This window comes from Sceloporus occidentalis, unplaced genomic scaffold (genome assembly GCF_023333645.1).
Source record: "Sceloporus occidentalis isolate IW3139 unplaced genomic scaffold, rSceOcc1.0.p SCAF_2, whole genome shotgun sequence".
Lineage (NCBI taxonomy): Eukaryota > Metazoa > Chordata > Lepidosauria > Squamata > Phrynosomatidae > Sceloporus > Sceloporus occidentalis.
Window position 1 is genome coordinate 225630942 of NW_028316982.1, and position 21053 is coordinate 225651994.

Sequence of the window (21053 nt, forward strand, 5' to 3'; positions counted from 1 at the left end):
CTTAGCTTACTATGGCATGTCAGTTACGCCAAAAATTAGCAAAGACAAGTTTGCATCTTATTTTAGCATCTTTCTCTGTATGTAACTATATTTTTGTGCATACATAACTAGTGTGTGAAACCTGTATAGTATTTTTCTCTGTCTAAACAGAGCAACTTCAGTCCAACAAGTATCTAAGGTTTATGACAGAAACTAACAACTGTCCCATGGGCAAATGGATCTTCACTAAACCATTTGCAGTGATTTAGACAAGGAGGCACACTGTTGGTTAAGAAAGCATATAACTGTCTATTTACAATTTATAGCATATTTCTATACATATCTACTAAGAAATAAGTCTATTTATCCTCTTTAAGTCCAGAAATACAATTATGGACATGAAGTATAATGCTACTATCAGACGTACTTTTGGAGGGGATGCAAGTAAAGGCAGCATCATTGGATGCTCCTCCATTTTGGAACTCCTTGCTAAGAGACACAGAGTGTACTACTATTTTTCCATTAGTGCACACTGACATTTTATACCAGCAGACACTGGATGTTTAAAACACTCAAAGTATGGTGTTGTTGTTTTTTTAATCTGGTGCACCCCTTTCTTTCATTCTTATTTATGTGCTTTTATTTGAGATTCATGCATTTATTTATTGCACTTTTTAATAGCCCAATAAGAGGTTTTCTCAGTAGTTTATTAAAAATAAGAAATACATAAATGCAACATAATGCACTAAATTGATGACTAAAGACAGGAGAGTATAAAATCAAGTTTATACCACCACAAGAAAACAGAACTCTACATTTTGAATATACCTTTATTAGCTTAGTATATTGAGCTTTGATTTTAGAGGAAAGCGAAAATATACATTCAGTCAGTCCAACAACATAAATAAAATAATATGTGTGTGTGTGTGTGTATTAATTTTTATCCCGCTTTTTGTCATGCAATCAAAGTGGCGTACAACAGGCATTGGGATCACTTATCCAGAAGGACTCTGCAATGATTCATCCTCTGTTTATTGGTCATCATCAAGTTGACCACTGCCTCCAGGCAATGATCCAGAACTTGCACAGCTTCACCTGATTTGATGTAACAGAGAAGCAGAGATGGGTGCCATCAACATACTAATAACACTTTGATCCAAATCCCCTGATGACCACACCCACCAGCTTGTTTTGAAACATCATTGACTAGAAGTTCATAACTTGTGGCACCCCATAAAACAATTGCCAGGAGGTTAAAAATAACATCCCAATGCTACATTGTGGAATCTGTCTCATAGTTAGGAGTGAAATGGTTAAAGCACAGTGCCCCAACTCCCATTCCACAGAATTGATCCACATTCCACAGAACTGATAATGTGTTCAGTAGTATTGAAAACTGCTGAAAGGTTAAACAACAGCAATACATATTTCTATACATATCTACTGCTTGTTGCTTGCTCTCTCTTTCCCAATAAAGATAATCCTTCAGGGTACCCAAATTCCCAATCGGTCTCCAGACACACTTGAACCTAGACACAAATGGCTCTAGATAACTGAAAAGTGCTTGTGATTGCACTGCACAATGTTCTGAAGGATTCCCTCCCCAATCCCACCCCCCCCCCAAAAAAAAGAAATGTTTGCAACTGGCCAGTTGTAGTCCAAACTGGATTTTTTTAGGAGGTCATACAACTTCTTTCTGGGATCAAGCACTAATCACTCACCTAAATAAGCATTCATCATATCCTCAACTGTTGCACTAGCTTTATTCAAGCAAGTGGTGCAAAGAACCAGAGACACATTGGTTGGACACATTACTGCAAACACTTTGTCCACATTCTTAGGCCACATCAACTAAAACTGATCCTAAAATCTTGTGCTATACGCATCTTGGGCAGTTGTAGACTGGCCCAAACCAATTCCACAAGACATTGCATGAGGCTAATAATGTCTAATGGGATCTTGCAAATTAGGTTAGCATAGTATGACAGACAGATATACCCATTCCTGTGAGAGAAAGATGTACAGCTTTCCTTCATCTGCCTTATACAGAACTCTCAAAGACTATCCCTATGTACAGGGACATATAGTTGTATAGCACTTCACCTATAACCATGTATGGATCAGTAGGCAGCTGAAATTCATGCTTCCTGGATTTGTATCTAATACCCCAAAGCAGGTCCATGGATTTTCCATTTTTTTCTAATTCATTCTCTCTCTCTCTCTCTAACCTCAGGAATCTGAGAGTTCCCTTCTATTTCCCCATTAATTGTTTAACCTCAGCTGACTCTCACTTCATTTTGCTTTTTGGAAACCTCCATTCAGAATTTCCTCTTTGCTACTGGAATGTGGATGACAACCAAAACATTCTGTCAAATTTTGAGGTATCTGCAACAGTTTTCTAAAGAATTATGGCTAGCCCCACAGAAAGCTGCCCTATTTATAATTTAATATTGAAGCTCAGGACTGTAATTTAAATAACACCCCCAAATAATTTGTAACATTCTAGAACAAATTTCAGATGAGTTATAGCTTTCATAGACAAACAGGTACTTTGTTTCATTACTATTGATCTATTACTCCCAGCTTATCATCAATGAACTCATTGTGACACATATCATTCTTCTTTCCCCTGCTTATCCTCACAACAATCTCATAGGCGGGTTACAGACCGCCCGTTTGGGGCGGCCTGCACCTGCCCCTTTCCCTGGTGTATTAGGGCCTCAGCTGCCAGACCAGCAGCCTCCGAGGCCCTGATCCGCCGCTTTGCAGGCTGCGGGGAAGCAGCAAAAGGCCACTTCCCCGCAGCCTGGAAAGGGTTGTCCTTGGGGCTTCAAGCCCCAAGGACACCCCATGGCGGCGAGGAGGAGGAGAAAGGGGCTGCTTGGCCCCTTTCTCCCTTGCATCGCTGGGCACAGCCGTCTGAAGGTTGTGCCCAGCAACGGAAAGCAGGAAGGAGCTCTGAAACGGAGCTCCTTCCGGGGTCGCACAAAGGGCGTCATAGGCGCCGTGGTGTGGCCCCAATATGTCACAACCGCGCCGCCTTGTTTGGAGGCGGCGCGGTCGTGACGTATTGATGGCGGCGGCCGTGTGGAATGGCCGCCACCATTTTGTGCACGCAGAGAGCGTACTAGGGTTAGGGGTGTGTGGAAGCACCGCCCCTTCCTAACCCTAATACGCGCTCTGCGTGTACTATATGGCCCGTTTGTAACGGGCCATAAAGTAGGTAAGATTCAGGCAGAGTCACATAATGAGTTTCATGGCTTATGAGTGCATTGACCTCCCAAACATCAGTACAATATTAATTACAACACAACAACAGTGTTTATTGATTAGTTGACTAACCATCTTAACAACAAAATACAAAATACCAAGATACATACACAGATAAGCATAATCACTACCCTAAAACTTTTATAAACATTAACTAAATCAATTAAAACACATAAAAAATAAAGAGTAAATTTGATAAAAAAAATAGATTCCAAGATAAAACTGGCAGAGTGAGGTGATATAGTATAAAAAATTCAATCAGAGTGTTTAAATAAGCTCATCACCATGGCAGGGGACCCCATTTTGTGATGAATAGATCTCTCAGGTGAACAGCTTTTGTAATAAATATTGCAGTGCAACATATTAAGTGTAAATTCTCCCAGAAAGGAAGTAGGACAGTTTAACAATTGGATCCCAGTTGGTCATTCTAACCAAAATACTTCTCCTGACCTATTGGTCCTGGGAGAAGGCTTTGCTGGCCTCTCATTGGAGAGAACAGAAATTTAAATAAAAATGGCGCGTTTCTGCGGCTGTTAGCAGGGAGTGGGCAGGGCTTAGCCTGCTTGAGGCTCTCCTGCCTGATCTCCCTGTCACTTGCCTTCATTGGTGAGCCACCCTCCCGCCTCGACAACAGTGTGAGATTCATTCTGGTCGCTTTGAGGCCGGGTAGGAATTTTTGTCCTTGTTTTTCCAAGGGTTTTTTGCCTACCCTACACTGTTAATTGGGGAATTGGACAATTGGCTTAGGGTGTGGTCATAAATAGGCTTCATGGCATAGGCGGGGGAGATACACGTTTCGGTGAACACCTCGGCACCCTCCTAAAGGGTGAAGGTGGGTCTCTGAAACTGAGGTTTATGTCTTGAGACTAAACACGAAGGGAAAGAGACTTGCGTTGGGGCTGGCCTGAGATTTAAACCCTCACTTAAGTCTTGAGAGTTAAGTGGGGGAGTTTTCGGTTGGCCTTCTGGCCGGGGAGCAACCCAAATTATGGATTGCCCTTTGGGCTCAGGTGTTTTCACCCTTTGGAAGCTGGGGAATTGGTCTTGGAACAGACCATTCACCAGCTGTTCCTACACAAGGTTCTCCCCCCTGGGCTTGCAGTTCTCAAAGAAATAAAAGTAAATAGGTTGAGTTTTAATAAAGTTGCCCATTTTATAACCCAGTTCTCTGTCTCTGGTCTCGTTATTCAATGAGTTGGTCAGCAAATGGTTGTAAGTAATGGGATCTCTCCTTGGCATATATACAATAGGATGCACAGTGTCCTCTGTAACTGGAACACCACAGATACATGTTCTTTCATGGTAGGCTATTTTTTTGAAACCTTCCTGTTCTTACCATAGAATTCAGTTGCTCAAATTTAGCTCTGGTGAAAGCTATTCTCTGTCTCTGTGTTAGGTTTAGCCTAAGGTACTTTTCTAAAGCAAATAATGTTTTATTTTTGGCTAACCCATTTAGAAACCAGCCAGCAAATCTATGTCTGTTTGGGCACCGATATCCAAAACTCTTTGTTTTAATGTTTTCCTGAGCTGTATGGCACAAGGAAAGTAGATAACTGACATGCCCAAAAGTTTCATCACCGAATTATCTAACTGTTCTTCTAAGTAGAGTTTAGGGAGTCTCCTTGGATCCATTTTGTAGATCTTTAGCCAGTAATTAAAGATTTTTTATCAACACTTGGCACTGGATAGAATGGGCCCCAAGTTCTGCTCTCACTGCTTGGGCCAAAGTGTTCATGTCTGTTCTAAGTATCCTCCTTAGGAAGCAGCTCTGTTCCTGCTCCAAAAGGGGTACTTTCATATGACCCCATAGTTCTGCTCCCTATGACAAAATAGGCATAATTTTAGCCTTATAAAGTTTTGAGATATGGGATAAATTAGTGGGATGGTTGTAATTTATCAATTTGTAAAGTACATTGCAATTAGCTGTAGCTCTCTGTTTCTTCTAAAGTGGTTTGTCCATTTACCTGTATTTGAGAAGGACAGCCCTAGGTATAGATAGGAATTAACTTGCTCGACTGCCTCCAGGAACCTATTGTATTTTTTGTGCCTTTCCCCAAATACCTGCACCTTAGACTTATCTTACTTGATGACTAAAGGGTTAAGGGAACAGTAAGTAGCTAGTTCTGTAAGAGCCATCTCAAACCCACCTGTGCGCGAGCAATCAGAACCATATTATCAGCATAGAGAAGGACATTAAGAAATGTATTGTCTATCTTTGGTGTGTGGACTGCTGTTGAGAAAAGGAAACCTGGGATGTCATTGACTTATAAATTAAATAAAATAGGGGCCAAATTATGCATGTTGACTTTCTTAGACAGCGTACCATTAGTTCCAATATGCACTCTAAGGCAGGTATCTGAGTGAAGGGCCTTAAGCAGATAAAGGAGTCTCGGCTCCATATCCAATTATGCCAATTTGGACCAGAGGATATCCCTTATAGTTGTGTCAAATGCTGCTCTGAGATAAATAAACACTGTGAAAAGTTGTTTCCCTTTAGACATATACTTTGTTATAAGATGGTGTAAAGTAAAACAATTGTCCATGGTGGATCTACCTGATCTAAATCCCGCTTGGTCTTCTGCTAATAAATTTTTTTATGAACAAGCCAATCCTTGATTTTGCCTAATAGGTTTTTTGTATACATTTTAGCCACAATGTCAATAAAGCTTATCGGTCTGCAGTTTTTAGGGCCCCCTTTGTCATCTTTTTTATATATGGGTACCATGATGTGGAAAGTTTCCATTTGGAAGAGAAATGGCCTGTGTACAACACAACAGTAGATCTTACAAGCTCTAACTTAATTCTAAGCTTTTCTGACCCATCATTTCCCTTTATTTATTTGTTTGTTTATTTATTTTGAGTATTTACAGTATACCTCACTCTTCAGTCACAAAGGCTCTCAGAGCCACTTACAATTTTTTTTAATTAGACAATTCCCTGCTCTCAGGCTTACAATCTAAAAAGACATGACACAAAAGGATAAGGTAATGGTGATGGGGAAGGGATCAAGATCATTGGTTCGTCTCTCCCTGGGCCATGGCCATGGTAAATGGGCTGGAGGGAGGGCTCTTCATCTTATGTCTGGCCAGGCCCGATGGAGCTGCCCTGCCTCTCTCTCACTCTGAAGCCAGACAATGATGGATGGACTGGAGGGAGGGCTCTTCTTCTTACTTGGGCTAGGCCTGATGGAGCATTTTCAGTGCAAAATAAATAATTATTATTATTATTATTATTATTATTATTATTATTATTATTTATGGTATTTATACCCCGCCCTTCAGCCCTAAAGGCTATCAGAGCGGCTTACAATTATTATTTTTAATTAGACAGTTCCCTGCCCTCAGGCTTACAATCTAAAAGACACGACACAAAAGGAGAAGGGAATGATGGTGGGAAAGGTGATGAGATCCAGTGGTTATTCTCTCCCTCTGAGGCCTGGACCAAGGCAGATGGATTGGAGGGAGGGCTCTTCTTCTTCAGGCTAGCCCTGATGGAGCTGGGCCTGCCTGTTCACTCCCTCACAGGCTGAAGGATGACAGTTATTATGGAGGGAGGGCTCTCTATCTTCAGGCTAGCTCTGGAGGAGCTGGGCCTGCCTGTTCACTCCCTCACAGGACAAAGGATGACAGTTATCATGGAGGGAGGGCTCTCTTTCTTCAGGCTAGCCCTGGTGGAGCTGGGCCTGCCTGTTCACTCCCTCACAAGCTGCAGGATGACAGTTATCATGGAGGGAGGACTCTCTTTCTTCAGGCTAGCCCTGATGGAGCTGGACCTGCCTGTCCACATCCTCACAGGCCAAAGGAGTTAACAGTGCACATAGCTTAATAAGTTTAAAAGAAATTATGTACATCATTAAAAGGGATCTTATAATCTTTTATCTGACCTCTTCTGCTATGAAGTGGTAGCCGTTAGTAGTTCAGATACGACCTTACCATGATGATCATTCTGAGCATGGAAGATGAAGCACGAAATGTGGTGACAGTTCAACACGAGGCAATTCTGTGACAGGCAGCTGAATCTGTATCTAGTCTAAAGATCAATATTAGGGGTTGAAATGATGTGGTACTCTGTATGTTGTTGGATTATGACTCACAGAAGCACCAGCCAGTGTAGCCAATGATAAGTATTCTAACAACTTATACAGTCCACCAATTACATAGTTCCCACTCACGCTCTATATGGACCCAAAAAACAGAAAGAGTTCCTGGGCAAGTGATGCCCTTCCCTGTTCTCTTCAAAAAAAAAAAAAAAAAAAAAAAGAAAAAAAAAAGGGGGGGGGGACATCCTTTTGGTCTCTTTGTCCACACAGAACAGTTGAAGTGAATGTGGCAGTCGTGCACATACGGCAGATCCTTGGTGTGCACTCTAGCCATAGAAGCTGACATGTAGTTAAACAAACTGAATTGGAACTATTGCAATTGATCATATGAATAAATAAAGTGTAAATCCCCCTTCAATATTTGTATCCTAGATAAATGTGCTCAGATCTGTAATATTGATTGAAAAGACTTGTTTTTTCTCTCCTCTTATCCTACATCTGTACTGCTATAATTTATGTGAATTGCAGCTAATAATCAGTTGCGTTATGCTTAATCAGCATATCAATAATGTGCTTGGAAAAGATTACATGGCTCTCATTTCCCAGACCCTTTCACAAATTTGAATGATTGACAGTATAAAAATTGTGCAAATGCAGGTGTTGGTGCAGGATATTGTCTCTGTGGACTTTGTAATCAAGTAGAAGTAAATGGGGCTATTTCACTTTTTAATAGTTGTTTCTCTGTTTTGTTTTGTTTTGTTTTTTTTTTTTTGAGAGAGAGAGAGAGAGAGAGCACAGTCCAGACTCCCCAAAGGCATGAATGAGCTTGACCAGATAATCATTGTATTACAAATGATAACATTATGAATGTGTGGGATAGGTGCGGGGGAGGAATGGGATAAAATATGAAATTCTTTGAGGATGATAATATTGAATCCAGGTTAAAGTGCTGACACTGGAGAGTTATCAAGTGGAACACAAATTTGTGAATACAGATGAGGGTAAATCACAAAATGAATATTCAGGAACTTTGTATAGCTGAAAATCAGGTCAGATTATTGTAATGAAAAAATAACTTCAGAATCTTGAAGCAGTCAAACAAAAACCTGTCTTTTCCCTTCTCCACAATTAACCCCTTGTATATAGTGCATATAAAATGAAGTACTTGAAAGATCTTTACTGGATGCATTCAAAGAGAGCAGGAATACATTCTAAGAGAGCTGGGGGAACAGGAAAGGAGACTTTTTATACTGATAAAAGTAACCTGCCTCAGCATATTGACACTTATGGGTTGTGATGGGGATATATAGCTATGTCTTAGAACTTGGCTGGCATCATACCAACACCTTCATTTGTGAGTCACAGCTTTGAGTGTAGCTCTATTAACTTTGGCACTATAAATCACCATAGTGTTATTAGCTATGTTTCAATATGATGTGACATCTTTATTATAATGCTTTCCCTCTGAAGTTTAAGTTCATATTTTAGTTAGGTTTCAGACAGATGTAGATTCCACAGAGTTTTAATTACTATAGAAGTAAAATGCTAGGAAAATATTGTCTTTCCTGCCTGCTTCTTTTCACTTTCTGAATACTACTCCTTCCACAATTTTTCAGAAGTACATTTCAGTTGTAAAATGTTACACTTCTGCTCTATTAAAATGTATTGATATTTTGCTGTTAAATTCGGTGTAAGTAGCAGTGCAAACACTTTCCTTCTCTTGGTAAGAGAAATGAAGTTTATAGAACACACAGAGTTCATTAAGTTTTGAGAAAATGAGCATTTGTCCTGAGATTTAGTCCTAACTCTGATGCCAAGGAGGAACAACAGATAGGAAAAGCATGCACTACTAAAATGTTTCCAGGTCAAAACAGGCTTTCGGAGGCTAACCAAATTGCTGCAAGATACATGGGAGTCTTTGTAATGGGTTAATAAAGCATATCTGTTCCTTATGTTGCCTATGATGCTTTCCTTCAAACCTATGCCAGCTGCTTTGTCTCTAGCTGCTGTTCCCATTTGTGGCCAGGGAGCTCAACAGAGAGATAAAGCACAACAAGCGTGCCTTCAAGAAGAGGAAAACTAAAAGGCTGCAAAATTACACCAAAACTCAGGCAATTACCTAAGAGTTTGGCTGGGAAAATGGAGGAAATTAGTCCCACTTTGCAGCATGGGAAAATCATCAAAGGAAAGATTTACTAGTGTCTTGCCCTCTCTGTTTCTGAAAGTAAAAAAATATATAATTTCCAAAAATGTAAAACAACGTAATCAGTTATCCCAGATCTGCCTGTTCCATAAGGAACTCTCACGCAAACTGAACTATTCCTCTCACATGGAATAACTGAACTAAAAAGCAAGGAGAAATCCTGGATCAATGTTTGTGAGGTGCAACATTACCCATATACAATACTGCATTTTAGTATCCCCAGAAAGCTCCCAGGACACTGTCATGGTCATTTACTGGCTGAGAGGATGGACAACTGCCATTTGAACATAACTGGTAGAAAGGAGTTTCCTTTGTCTGCTTAGTAGTGTGAACCTGAGAGGTAAGAAGAAACTCAGATCTTGACTAGAACAATTGGAACAAGCAGTTTCCTTTCCCTGCTTAGATGGGGGTGCAAGGTGGAAATAGCAGTGTGAATTTGGAGTTTTGGTTTGGCTGCAAGGAGTTTCTCTGCCTCAGCTTAGGTGGGACGGTGAGCAACTAAAGCCATCGGGCCTGAAGAGGAAGGCCCTCCCTCCTTGCCAACTGTCATCTTCTGGCCTGGAGGGAGTGAAAAGACACTATCAGACCTGGCCTCGATTAAGAAACAGAGACCTCTCTCCAGTCCATCTGCCTTGGTCCAGGCTTCAGAGGGAGAGAAGAACTGCTGGACCTGATCCCCTTCCCCACCATCATTCCCTTCTCCTTTTGTGTCGTGTCTTTTTAGATTGTAAGCCTGAGGGCAGGGAACTGTCTAATTAAAATAATAATTGTAAGCCAGTCTGAGAGCCTTTAGTGCTGAAGGGTTGGGTATAAATACTGTAAATAAATAAATAAATAAATAAATACTTTCGTCACTTAGCAAAGTAACAGAACAATAGGAAATGTGTTGCCTGTACTCTTGGTTGTTCCTCTGTACCTGCTGGAAAGGACACAGCAGGAGACAGGCTGCCCTTCCCCCTGGTCTTCGCTCTGAACAGGCTTCAAGAACATACAGTAGGGGAACTGCTGCCTTTCTTAATCCAGATGTGTGTTCTCCACCAGGAAAGTCTGCTGGAAAAGGCACAGCAGAAGAATAGCAATAGCAAGTACATTTCTATACTGCTTATCAGTGCACTTAAGCACTCCCTAAGTGCAATGTGTAAGCTAATTGCCCCCAACATGCTAGGTGCTCATTTTAGCAACCTCGGAACGATGCCAGGCTGAGTCAACCCTGAGCCCCTGGCTGGTATTGAACTCACAACCTTGTGGTTTGTGAGTGAGTGGCTGCAGTACAGGCATTTAACCACTGCACCACCAGTTTTTATTAGTCATTCTCTATCTGAGTGCTCCTATGAAGAAGAACTGTAATCTAATTGCCTTTTCTGGTTATTTTGAAGAGCATCTACACATTTGTCTAGCCAGAAAAAGGCAAGCTCTGATATATGATGATTTAAACCTCTTTAAAATTAGTGGTGTATAAAACCAGAATGCTGATTTTAGCTGAACCAGCCTGGTATGAGCACTGCATTATGATTCTGGAGATCAGGGTTCAAATCTCTATTCAGCCATGGAAGCCTACTGGGTGATCTTGAGCAAATCACACTGCAAACCCCCTCTGAAGGCAATGGCAAACCCTGTGATAGGACTGCCATAAGTTAAAAATGACTTGGATATACACAACAACAACAACAAAATCACTAACTGTGGCTACTTCAGCTCAGTCAGAATGTATCTCCCTAGCCTCCAATTATTCCCTATGGAATTGGCTGCCTCCATTCACATCTATCTCAGTTCACATTCCAAGTCCAGAGAACCTCCTGTAGCTCTCAAAATAGTCTAGAAACAGACATATGTCAATGAAACCCTAAGGCCCTTATCACACGGAGGCTTACCGTCGGTAAAACATTCCTGAAGCATTCCCGAAGCATGAAGGTATGATAGCCAGTCGCACCTCTAAATTGTCATTGAGGCATCCAGCTTCTCTCCCATCCTCAAAGTATTCATGGAGTAGCCATTTCTTGAATAACAGGAATTTCTGTTATTGAAGAAATGACTGATCTATGAACACTTTGAGGATGGGAGAGAAGCAGTACACCTCAATGATGATTTAGAAGCACGACCGGCTATCACACCTTCATGCTTCAGGAATGCTTCAGGAACGTTTTACCGACATTTTAGCAATGGTAAGTGCCTCCGTGTGATAAGGGCCTAAGTTATGTGTACATATATCACTAAAAGGATTCCAGCCAAAGAATATCCATGTTGTGCCATTTCTCCAAAGAATAAAGCTGATGCTAACCTTTCCATTTAAAAGTCTGCTAGAAAGACAGATCAGCTATTGAACCTCGTCTATAACATAGATATGTCCTCTGAGTGCCACATATGTCTTTGCCATCCACATCAGGACACTCTTGCTTGTTGAGGGTACGAAGAAAACTGCTGCTCTTTACCTCTGTACTTGTACTAAATTTCAGAAAAATGTGGACAAAACCATGCACACATTTTAAACAAGCAAACATTCAATATGCATACATTTGAAAAAATACACACATAAAACTTCAATTAGTAGGACATGCATATAAAAGATTATATCAGAAAAAATGTGTCCAGAAGCATGTATATCTGGAAAATAAATATGCATGGAAAATGCATACAAATTTTGAGAGAATGGGACACTACTGCATCTTGTTTTATTCTAGTCCATATAAATATTGACCTATATATGTAAAGGCACAGAGGATAAGTCTTAAATTGTCATATTAGAAGTAAAGAAAATACCATCACAAAGCACCCTGATCTAGTTTTGTATGCTGCGAAGAGGTGGGGGGGAGGGGCTATGGTTAACAGGTATATGGATCTGTAGCACTATTTCCCCCTTTTACAGATTAATGAACTTACCCCATGTGATGGGTAGGAAATCCAGCCCAGCTCTCCCTGAATTGATTTTGAATCCAGCAGATTAACTGTAAAAAGAAAGCAAAATGAAGAGGAATAAGTTTGTCTGCTTCTACTGAATGAGCCTTTACAAGTGACAGTCTTGGTTTGTTTGGCTTGGCATTAAAAACAGAGCTTGCAATATTTCTTCAAAAAGTAATAGGTTGCAATTACAGTTTCAAGGCCCATAAAAATAGTCAGTTATGGACACAACATATCGCAAACATTATTTTGTTTGTTGTATAAATATTATTTTGTTGTTCAAAACAATCAAATATTTTCTAAATGCTGCAATCTACTACCTTGTGGTACAACATCTCTCTAAAGACTGAAGTCACCCATCTTGTAACTATAAATATAAGTGAATAGTTACAGTTACAACAAAAAAGTTATTCTATTTGTATTACAGCCATCACATAATTTAGTTAAGTCTTCATTTCTGCCAATGAGAATTAATTACCATCTTATTTGCAGTGAATTACTTCTAAGTTGTGGTTAAACTATCACAGAGACAGAAATCAGACCAAAACAAAGCAAAGTATCTATCTCCAAGTTAATTTCAGCAGTGTGAAAATAAAACAGTCCTTATCAGCTGCATACATTCCAGTTCCCATCCATTCCAACATGCCTGAAACTTGGCTCCATGAGCACAACTATATTCACAGGTGAAGGTTGCAACAAGATTCAAACTACAATTTCAAAGACTTTGCAAATATAATGTGACACTTATAATAATTAATGCTGACCCCAGGCCTTGCCTTTCTACTTTCTGTGTAATTCATTTATGCATATCTTGAGTTGCTGGGTGGTATAAACTGATTAGATGGGGTGGGGGAATCCTCAACTTTAGCAAAGTTTAGGGTGTGTGTGTTTTTTCTCTCACAGATAACCTCGAGCTTTTTAACAGTCTTCTAATCTATCAGCAAGAAAGACCAGATTGTGTATTGTGAGACATGTTTGAAATGTAAATTGGAAATTCAGTTAAGTACATTTTTAAACTCTGAAATCAATGTTGAAAATAGATCCAATAAAATACACATTTTTATGCCCACTAAAAACAAACAAAAATCCACACAATGGTATCTCTGCTATTTCTCACAATAAGCATATTGATCTGATTGCTGTCGAGTAATCAATGATTCCATAAAGGTCCATTCATTTCTCACTGGGAACCAGGGAGATGGAATCAATATCACAGTAGAATGATAAAATTATTGTGATAGTTTTGCAACTGACATAAATCAATAAGAATTATTAATGCATAAGCACGCAAATACCTAGGATTCTCTTCTCATATTTAATATTTAGAGCCAAGGGCAGAAGTTTTATGGATTTCTTTTTGTATCATGAATTTAAGTGATAGGGCAATTCTTATTCTACAGAGATAATATTTGTAAACTCCTATCATAATAACTTTTTCAAACATTTTTCCTTATGCCATCAGTCAGATTGCAATACTCTCTCTACTTGTGTGGGAGTGAGTCTTCATAACATAGTGGTGCTTGCTTCTGAATAGGGGTGCATTGGATTTCACCGCAAGTCAACTAAATAACAGATTTTAACAACAACCTCTGTATTTTTTTCAGACTTTTTCTGTGTTAAATTCAGAATGTAAATATTCACTTATTTCACTCCTGCACATGAAAATGTTTTGTTTTTGGTTTTTTTTTTTTTTAAAAAAAAGTTTGATTTCTGCTGAGTGAAATCATAAGGATCCTAGCACATTTGTTTGTGGCTTTTTTTAAAAAAATTGAGTACTTTTGTGCAAGCTGGTTTTGGATAAATATATATTGCACACAAACATTTGAGTGGAAAATACTTTTTCAGTATTGCTGTTGTTGAAGAAAAAAGCTGCTCATAGTCTTTTTGCTCTAAAGAAGGAGGAAAAAATCTCAGAGAAAATCTCAGAGAATAGCATTTGGCTTTTGTTTCAGGGGGGTACATTGACAGTCTTCATCACACCTTTTGTTGATGATGACAAGACAATTTGGAATCATAAAGCTGGAAGGGGCTGCATAGACCATTGACCCTAAGCTCCCACTCGGTGCAAGAACGTCCGCTACAGCATAATATTCTGTACATTCTGTACAAAATATTCTGTACAAATATTCTGTGTGTTCCTCTTTTAAACACATAAAGAAGGAAGAGAAAATGCAATATACTTGTGGGTTAGAAATGGTAGTCATAAACTAAAATTATAAATACTGTAGTATGGTTTTCTCACTCTTCACAACTGCAGAGAGAGAGAGAGAGAGAAAGAGAGAGAGATTTTCAAAGAATCTCATATCAGTTTTATGTGTGTAAAGCCATTTAAAGTGAAGAAAATTTCCAGAGCTAGATTTTCCACAATGGAAAAAAAATGAAAGAAAAGGAAGAGAACTTTTTTCTGCACCTTAAGACAATAAAAGTAAAGGAACAAGATCAAGGATCTAATAGAATATAGCCCTTTTTACAGAGGCTCTGCCTATTTAAATTATTTATATTGTAACGTATTCATATTGTGTTTCCTTTTGTGAACCAGGAAAAATGGTATGATTTCCACTTCTTAAAAAAGCATGTGAATTATCTCTCTCTTTCATGCATTTGCTAAGAAGTCGTGCAATTAATTAGCTATTTTCCTCAGTCGTGTGTTGCAATCAAAATATTTTGCTCAATAAGCAATAAGCTTTTGTGTCAAGGAAATCCAAGATCTTATTCTTACCCATCACCTTCTATAAATCCTAACACATGACAATCTTGGTAATACAATTAGATTAGGGTTCTCTCCCCCAAAACAATCTGAGTTGTATCTTCAAAGGCACATAAGAAGAAGCGATTGATACAAATGGACACTATGTCACAACACAATCCATCATTGTTTTAAGAGTCTGTGTAAAAGATTATTTAGCTAAATACAAAGTTTAGTGGCAACAATGGATTAACTACAAAGAAATGTAGCTTAAGTATTTGTTGGCTAAACAAACATTTTTAAAAGCAATTAATAAAGAGTTAGGAAAGATAAATAATACATTACAGAAAGGTTACTGAGCCGCATAATCATGTTTGAAACTGGATTGTATAGCACAGAAAACCATAAATAGATGTTGAATGATTATACTTCTTGAAGTGAAATATAGCTTGAACAAATTTAAAAATAAGTTTTAAAAATTATTGTTAACTCATTACGATATTCAGTTTTTTGGATGGTTCAATTGCTTCATCATAGTGGTATACTTTTATATGTTTTAACAAATATGGACAGCACTGACCTGTAAAAAAGTAGCACACTAATTTGAAAATTGAAACCATTTCCCTTAATAAATGATGGCTTTTAAAAATAATCTAACTTGTAAAATACATTGGGCATGGGCATATTTGGTGTTTCCCAGGAGTAAGAGCATAGAGTTCACAAAACAAATTCAAAAGCCATAGTTCCAAGATATGCACCAAGTTACAGTGAAAAAATAGAAAGGTTGTGAGCTAGTTTCTTTTAGTAAAATTGTTTATATAATAGGGTATCATGCTTTAATAATTTTAGAATCTTTCACACTCTAAAAATGTGGAGCACCAAGACTGTATACCAAAATTGTTAAAAACATTTTAGAATATACATAGATTATCATCCAATTGCTAGAAATATCTGAAAACACAATATTTTACTACAACCACTCTCATTCAAAATGCACCCTAAAACAGGTCCTTTCACTCCAGAAAAAAAAGACTGGCATTTCAGATGATGCCCTCATTGTTGTTGAACCTTGAAAACTGAACATTGTTTTGCTTTTGTTTTCCCACTTGGCATGCTGAATCATAACTTGCTTAATTTCACAATATGAATCAGGACATAGATCCTCTTCATAGTACCAGGCAGAATATACCATTTGAAAACACTGTTCTGAAACCAGTGAAAAAAGTGCAAGCATAGTAAGCCTCAAATGATCATAGAACAATGGGCAGAATATCAAGGTTAAAGCTGAAACTTCTAAGCCAAGAAATTCATGGCAGAGTTCTATGGAAATGAATAAAACACCAGTCCTTTTCACATACTTGACAGTAAGCAAGTTTAGAAGTGGGCTGCATGGTTTGAAAAATTCAGGAATAAAAGTAACCTGACATCCTTCTCCCAACAGGAATGGGGAGAATAGTTTGTCCACAGTACATGTCATTGCTATTTAAAGCCCATTTCACCATACCAAAAACATTGCCTATTATTAACATGTTCTTTTTCTAAGACTTCTGCTTCCACTATGGCTATTGCGGGTTCTGTGGTAGCAAGCATCACCATTTAAGAAAATGCAAAATAAGATGCTTCAGAATAAATTTGTGCTAGGTTATAAGGATCAGTCTCATTTTCAAACTTGAAATAACAACACTGAACACATAACTGAAAAAACTATGGAAATTACTTATGACATTTCATTTCAAAATACAACAACAATAGCAGCAGCAGTGGCAACAACAACAACAACAGAATTCTGTTATTCGGAATTGCTAACCAGAGCGCAGAATGTTAGCTAATTCACAGAGAGATGACTGGAAAATCTAAGGAAATTTCTGCATTACAACTACCAAGTAAACTAGATCTAATGTCAGAAATGTACAGAAATGTTTAGTATCAGAATGCAACAAAAGGTACTTAATACATCCTAAGACAAGGTTACAGATCAACTTCCTTCCATAGAGCACAGCATAGTTCAAACATAACAAGCAATTATAGTTTTCTGCTAAGGGAATGAAACATGGAAATCTGTGGGAATACAGTCCCTTATTGTCCTTTACAGACAAGAAGAAATAAGAAACTTTGTCAGGTAGTTAACAAACCACCATTCCCTGTAAGGCAAAACAATGGTAGAATTGTGGTTTGTTTAAACTATGATTATTTTTCATAATTTGTTTTTTTTTTCAATAACTTGAACAACCTGAACATTATCACCCAATTCACTCCATGTATCTGATGAAGTAGACTTAATCTTCACAAGTTTAGGCTACCAACTTCTTCCTCTCAGTTAATCTCGAAGGTGCTACAAGATCTCTTTGCATAGAGTGACCAAGATGATTACAGGAAAGAAAGAAAGAAAAAGTTAAAAAACAGTTTGAAGTTTATTTTCTATTTTGAAAATGTTTCATGAATGCAAATGTATCCTCACTAGTTGCTACAATATCAGCAACATAAATGATATTTTAGTTACCAGCTTATTTTTAATGCATACTATAACTGATTTTAACAGACACACACACAGAGAGAGAAAGAGAGAGAGAGATACCCTGTTTTATTGAGACTTTTATCTATCTTGAATTCTCTAGGATTTTTACCTTACCACATGCTATTTATTTACAGCTGGCCCTTAAGCAGGACAGGATGAGATAAACATCTAAATGAGTGAAAGCAAAACCAGAGAGTTTGTTCTTGTTTAAGTAAGTTCCTTCTAATGATTAACATTTATGTTGTGCAGTACAAAGACTTGCCAACACTTTTTAGTCTGTCATCAAGAAATCCTTTTCAATGAAGAGGGAAAAAAATCAAGATTATCACAGAAGATTCACTTTTTAAAAATCAAGCGTATGTGTCAAAATGCAAAAGAGATGGACTTCTTATTAGGTTTGGTTTTGTTAGGCAACTAGCTGTTAATTTGGAAGCAAAATGATTCATGAAAAATGCTAACAAAGGGAAAAACTGAGTTTTGCTATCCAAATGAAGGGGGGAAAATGAAGATACCCATAATTGAAACATGTCATGCAAATCCAGGAAGCCCAGAAGGCACTTTGAGGCAGAAATGTAGCCAGGCTTTGGTTTTTGGGGTGGGACAATGTGGAGACTATTCACAAGCTGATATACATTTATAGACCGCATGGCCCAGCTTGCGCCCAGTTTCTTTAATGCATTCTCTCAATAATGCAACCAAAGTGAAGCACTTGCTCCTTTAAAGGTGACTCACTAGCCACTCAAATACAGAGAAGACAGAGAACCAACAATTTATAACTAAACCTACATTGTGTTTTTTCAAAGGGACACACCCAGCAAGAGACAGGTTTGGACATTGTGATTCTGAAGACATATCTCTCGCCCACTGTGCCTGGCCACCCACCAAGAAACATCCGCATCTGCTGTGTCAAAAAATAGATACTATTCTGAATGCTGGTGTTATAGAAATTCTTGCAAAACCAGCTCTGCATCATATTTTCCATCATATAGGGGTAGCTCATCAACAGCACTGAATCACCACTTTTAAGAAGAAAGAAACTAAGGACATGTTCCAGTCTCTGTCTTTTTGCATCAACTTGTGTACAAATCTAGGAAAGATTTCCATGTAAATGATTCATTATGAGGGACATAATATTGACAATGGTCCATCCACAAACAACCAGAGTATTTCTGCTAAGTACAGCTATCCAGATCTCCATCTTTGTTTACCTCCTGACAAACCACATTGCCAGGACCATGTCCAGTTAGGCTGCTCTACATCCTGTATTATAAGAGACATCCCATATTGTGGATGACCACAATTCCACAGTGCTATTAAAATTAGATCTGGTGTCCCAAATGTCAGGGATGGGGAGGTGCAAAAAATGACATGCTCATCATCATGAACATCTTTATGGCTCTTGATTTACTGACAGCAGAATTTGAAACTGGCAGTTCTCAAGAGTTCTGGACTGTACTAAGCAACATCTGGAAGCATTAAGAACATGGGTCGCTCTGAGATGCTCTCAGTCCCCCACTTGTCCCACCTTTTCAGGCTGGGATCAGTTGGAGAAGAAATCAGTCATCGACCCTATTTGATTTCACTGAGAATGCATAACCAAAAAGACAAGCAAGAATAGCATACCCTCCAAAATTTCTCAGATTAAAACTGGGACACATGTGGTTGAGCAACACCACAGTATGGCCAAGATGGCAAATGTTATTGAGGAAGAACACATAAGCTAGAAAAGGCTGCAGCAATTTGCTTTTACCTGATTCTATTCACGCCTCTCCTCTTCCCCTCTGATGAGTTAATTTAGTGCAAACTAAATTATTATTTCCTCTTACTGTCCACTTTTACTGTCCACTTATTATCCAGGAAAGAAAAGGAAAATGCAACAAGATCACAGTCACTTATGGTAACTATGTATAAAGTATTTAATTAGCCATCAGCCAAATTACATTTTGCCTTTGTCTGTGACTCATAGGTCCATTCTCATTCTATGACCCAAAAAACACATCCACCATTCTGAGCCAGCTCTTTGCGCTTTCATGTGAATTATGCTGAAGTCATATGCAGACTGTTGGGAGTACAGTTGAGACAAAGTTACTCCAGTAGATTAGTGTGTCATTGCCCATGAAGATAACTGACCTGGATCAGTGAAAGGGCAATATGGTTCCAAGTGCAAGCTACCTCCCCAGCCCTCTTGTGCAGGAAGAACAGCTGTAATTCAATGAAGCAATTTTATTTCCCCTCAGGAGCAGCTATTGATGTAGATAAACCTTGATGGGCTCAAGCCAAAGGATTACTGAGAAATGTGGACAGCAAAAGGCAAAGCTATATAGTCAAAAATGTTTTATGGAGAGCTATGTTGCAAAATGTGAGATATGGATGCCAGAAATGGATACATTGTTTTCAATATGAATTGCTCATGACCTCAAAATAAATTTGGCAAATGGCAGTTTCCCCCTTTTTAAAAAAAGCCTAGCTCTTATTCAGGAACACACCATTCTCGTTAAACTCATGCATCTTTTACATCCATATTTCTGTCACATTAACAGATGTTCCTTAATTCAAACACTCCAAGGGAGAAAAATACTCTTTTTTTTTTTTAAATAACCTTCAGATACTTAGTTTGGTAACTTTACTCTAGGATCAAAATGTCACACTAGCCTATTAATTGAACATCTGAGGCAAAGTAAAGGGAAATCCCTGTTACTTGCATGCCAGTGGGTGCATTCAGAGCCTAATACTACAGGCCCGCTGTCAAGTCAGAAAAGCACAGAATTCCTGTTCTTCAAACTCAACCTTCTTTCAAACAGCTTGACATGAGCAATCTCTTTCTCTTTTAGGATAAGGCACCAGCTGTTGGAATAGAAGAGTTCGTTGGAATAACTAACTGCGGAATGAATGAAGAATCCCAAGTTTTCCCACTGCACCTGTTGCCTTTATTTCAACATTTCACCTGCCCTTCCCACTCTTTCTCCCCCTCCCCCTTCTCCATTTATGAGAAAATATTTTCATGGCTCTGCTTAATCAAAGTCGGGATAATTTCTTGGCAAATCTGGAAGACAAGAATCCTTCCTTGCTTTCAAGTACTGATGTTGAGTGGGAGGAGAGGGGGAAGGTGAACATTTGCCATTCCATAACTAATGGCCCAATTCTGTACAAGAAGAGCTTGCTAAGCTACATGCAAGCCAAGTGGAAATGCTTTGGGCCTCAATTTTTTTCATGAATGCAGATTCAGAAGGAGATAGGTGTGGGTTTGTTTTTGTTTGTTTGTCCCCCCCCCCATCCAACTTGAATGTTAGGATGGGGACGCATGAATGCAACTTCTGCATCAGTTCATAGTGTGATTGCTTTCCTTGGGAAAGGTAAGCATTCACCAATGGAAAATTTTGAAATCAAATAATCTGAAAAATTCTGTTTTGGTACCAACATACTTTAGAGATTACTTCTGCATAATTTTTCATTGCATTCCTATTAT

The 21053-nt window shown here is 38.6% G+C and overlaps 1 protein-coding gene across 2 annotated transcripts in view; it reads right to left on the bottom strand.

Moving 5' to 3' along the window:
* Positions 1–21053, bottom strand: part of LOC149319743 (ephrin type-A receptor 3) — a 279988-nt gene that overhangs the window by 245868 nt on the left and 13067 nt on the right. For both annotated transcript variants that reach the window (XM_089512286.1, XM_089512287.1), the window contains exon 2: positions 12369–12433. In XM_089512286.1, coding sequence (XP_089368412.1) covers positions 12369–12433 — 65 coding nt within the window. The remainder of the gene's footprint in view (positions 1–12368; positions 12434–21053) is intronic.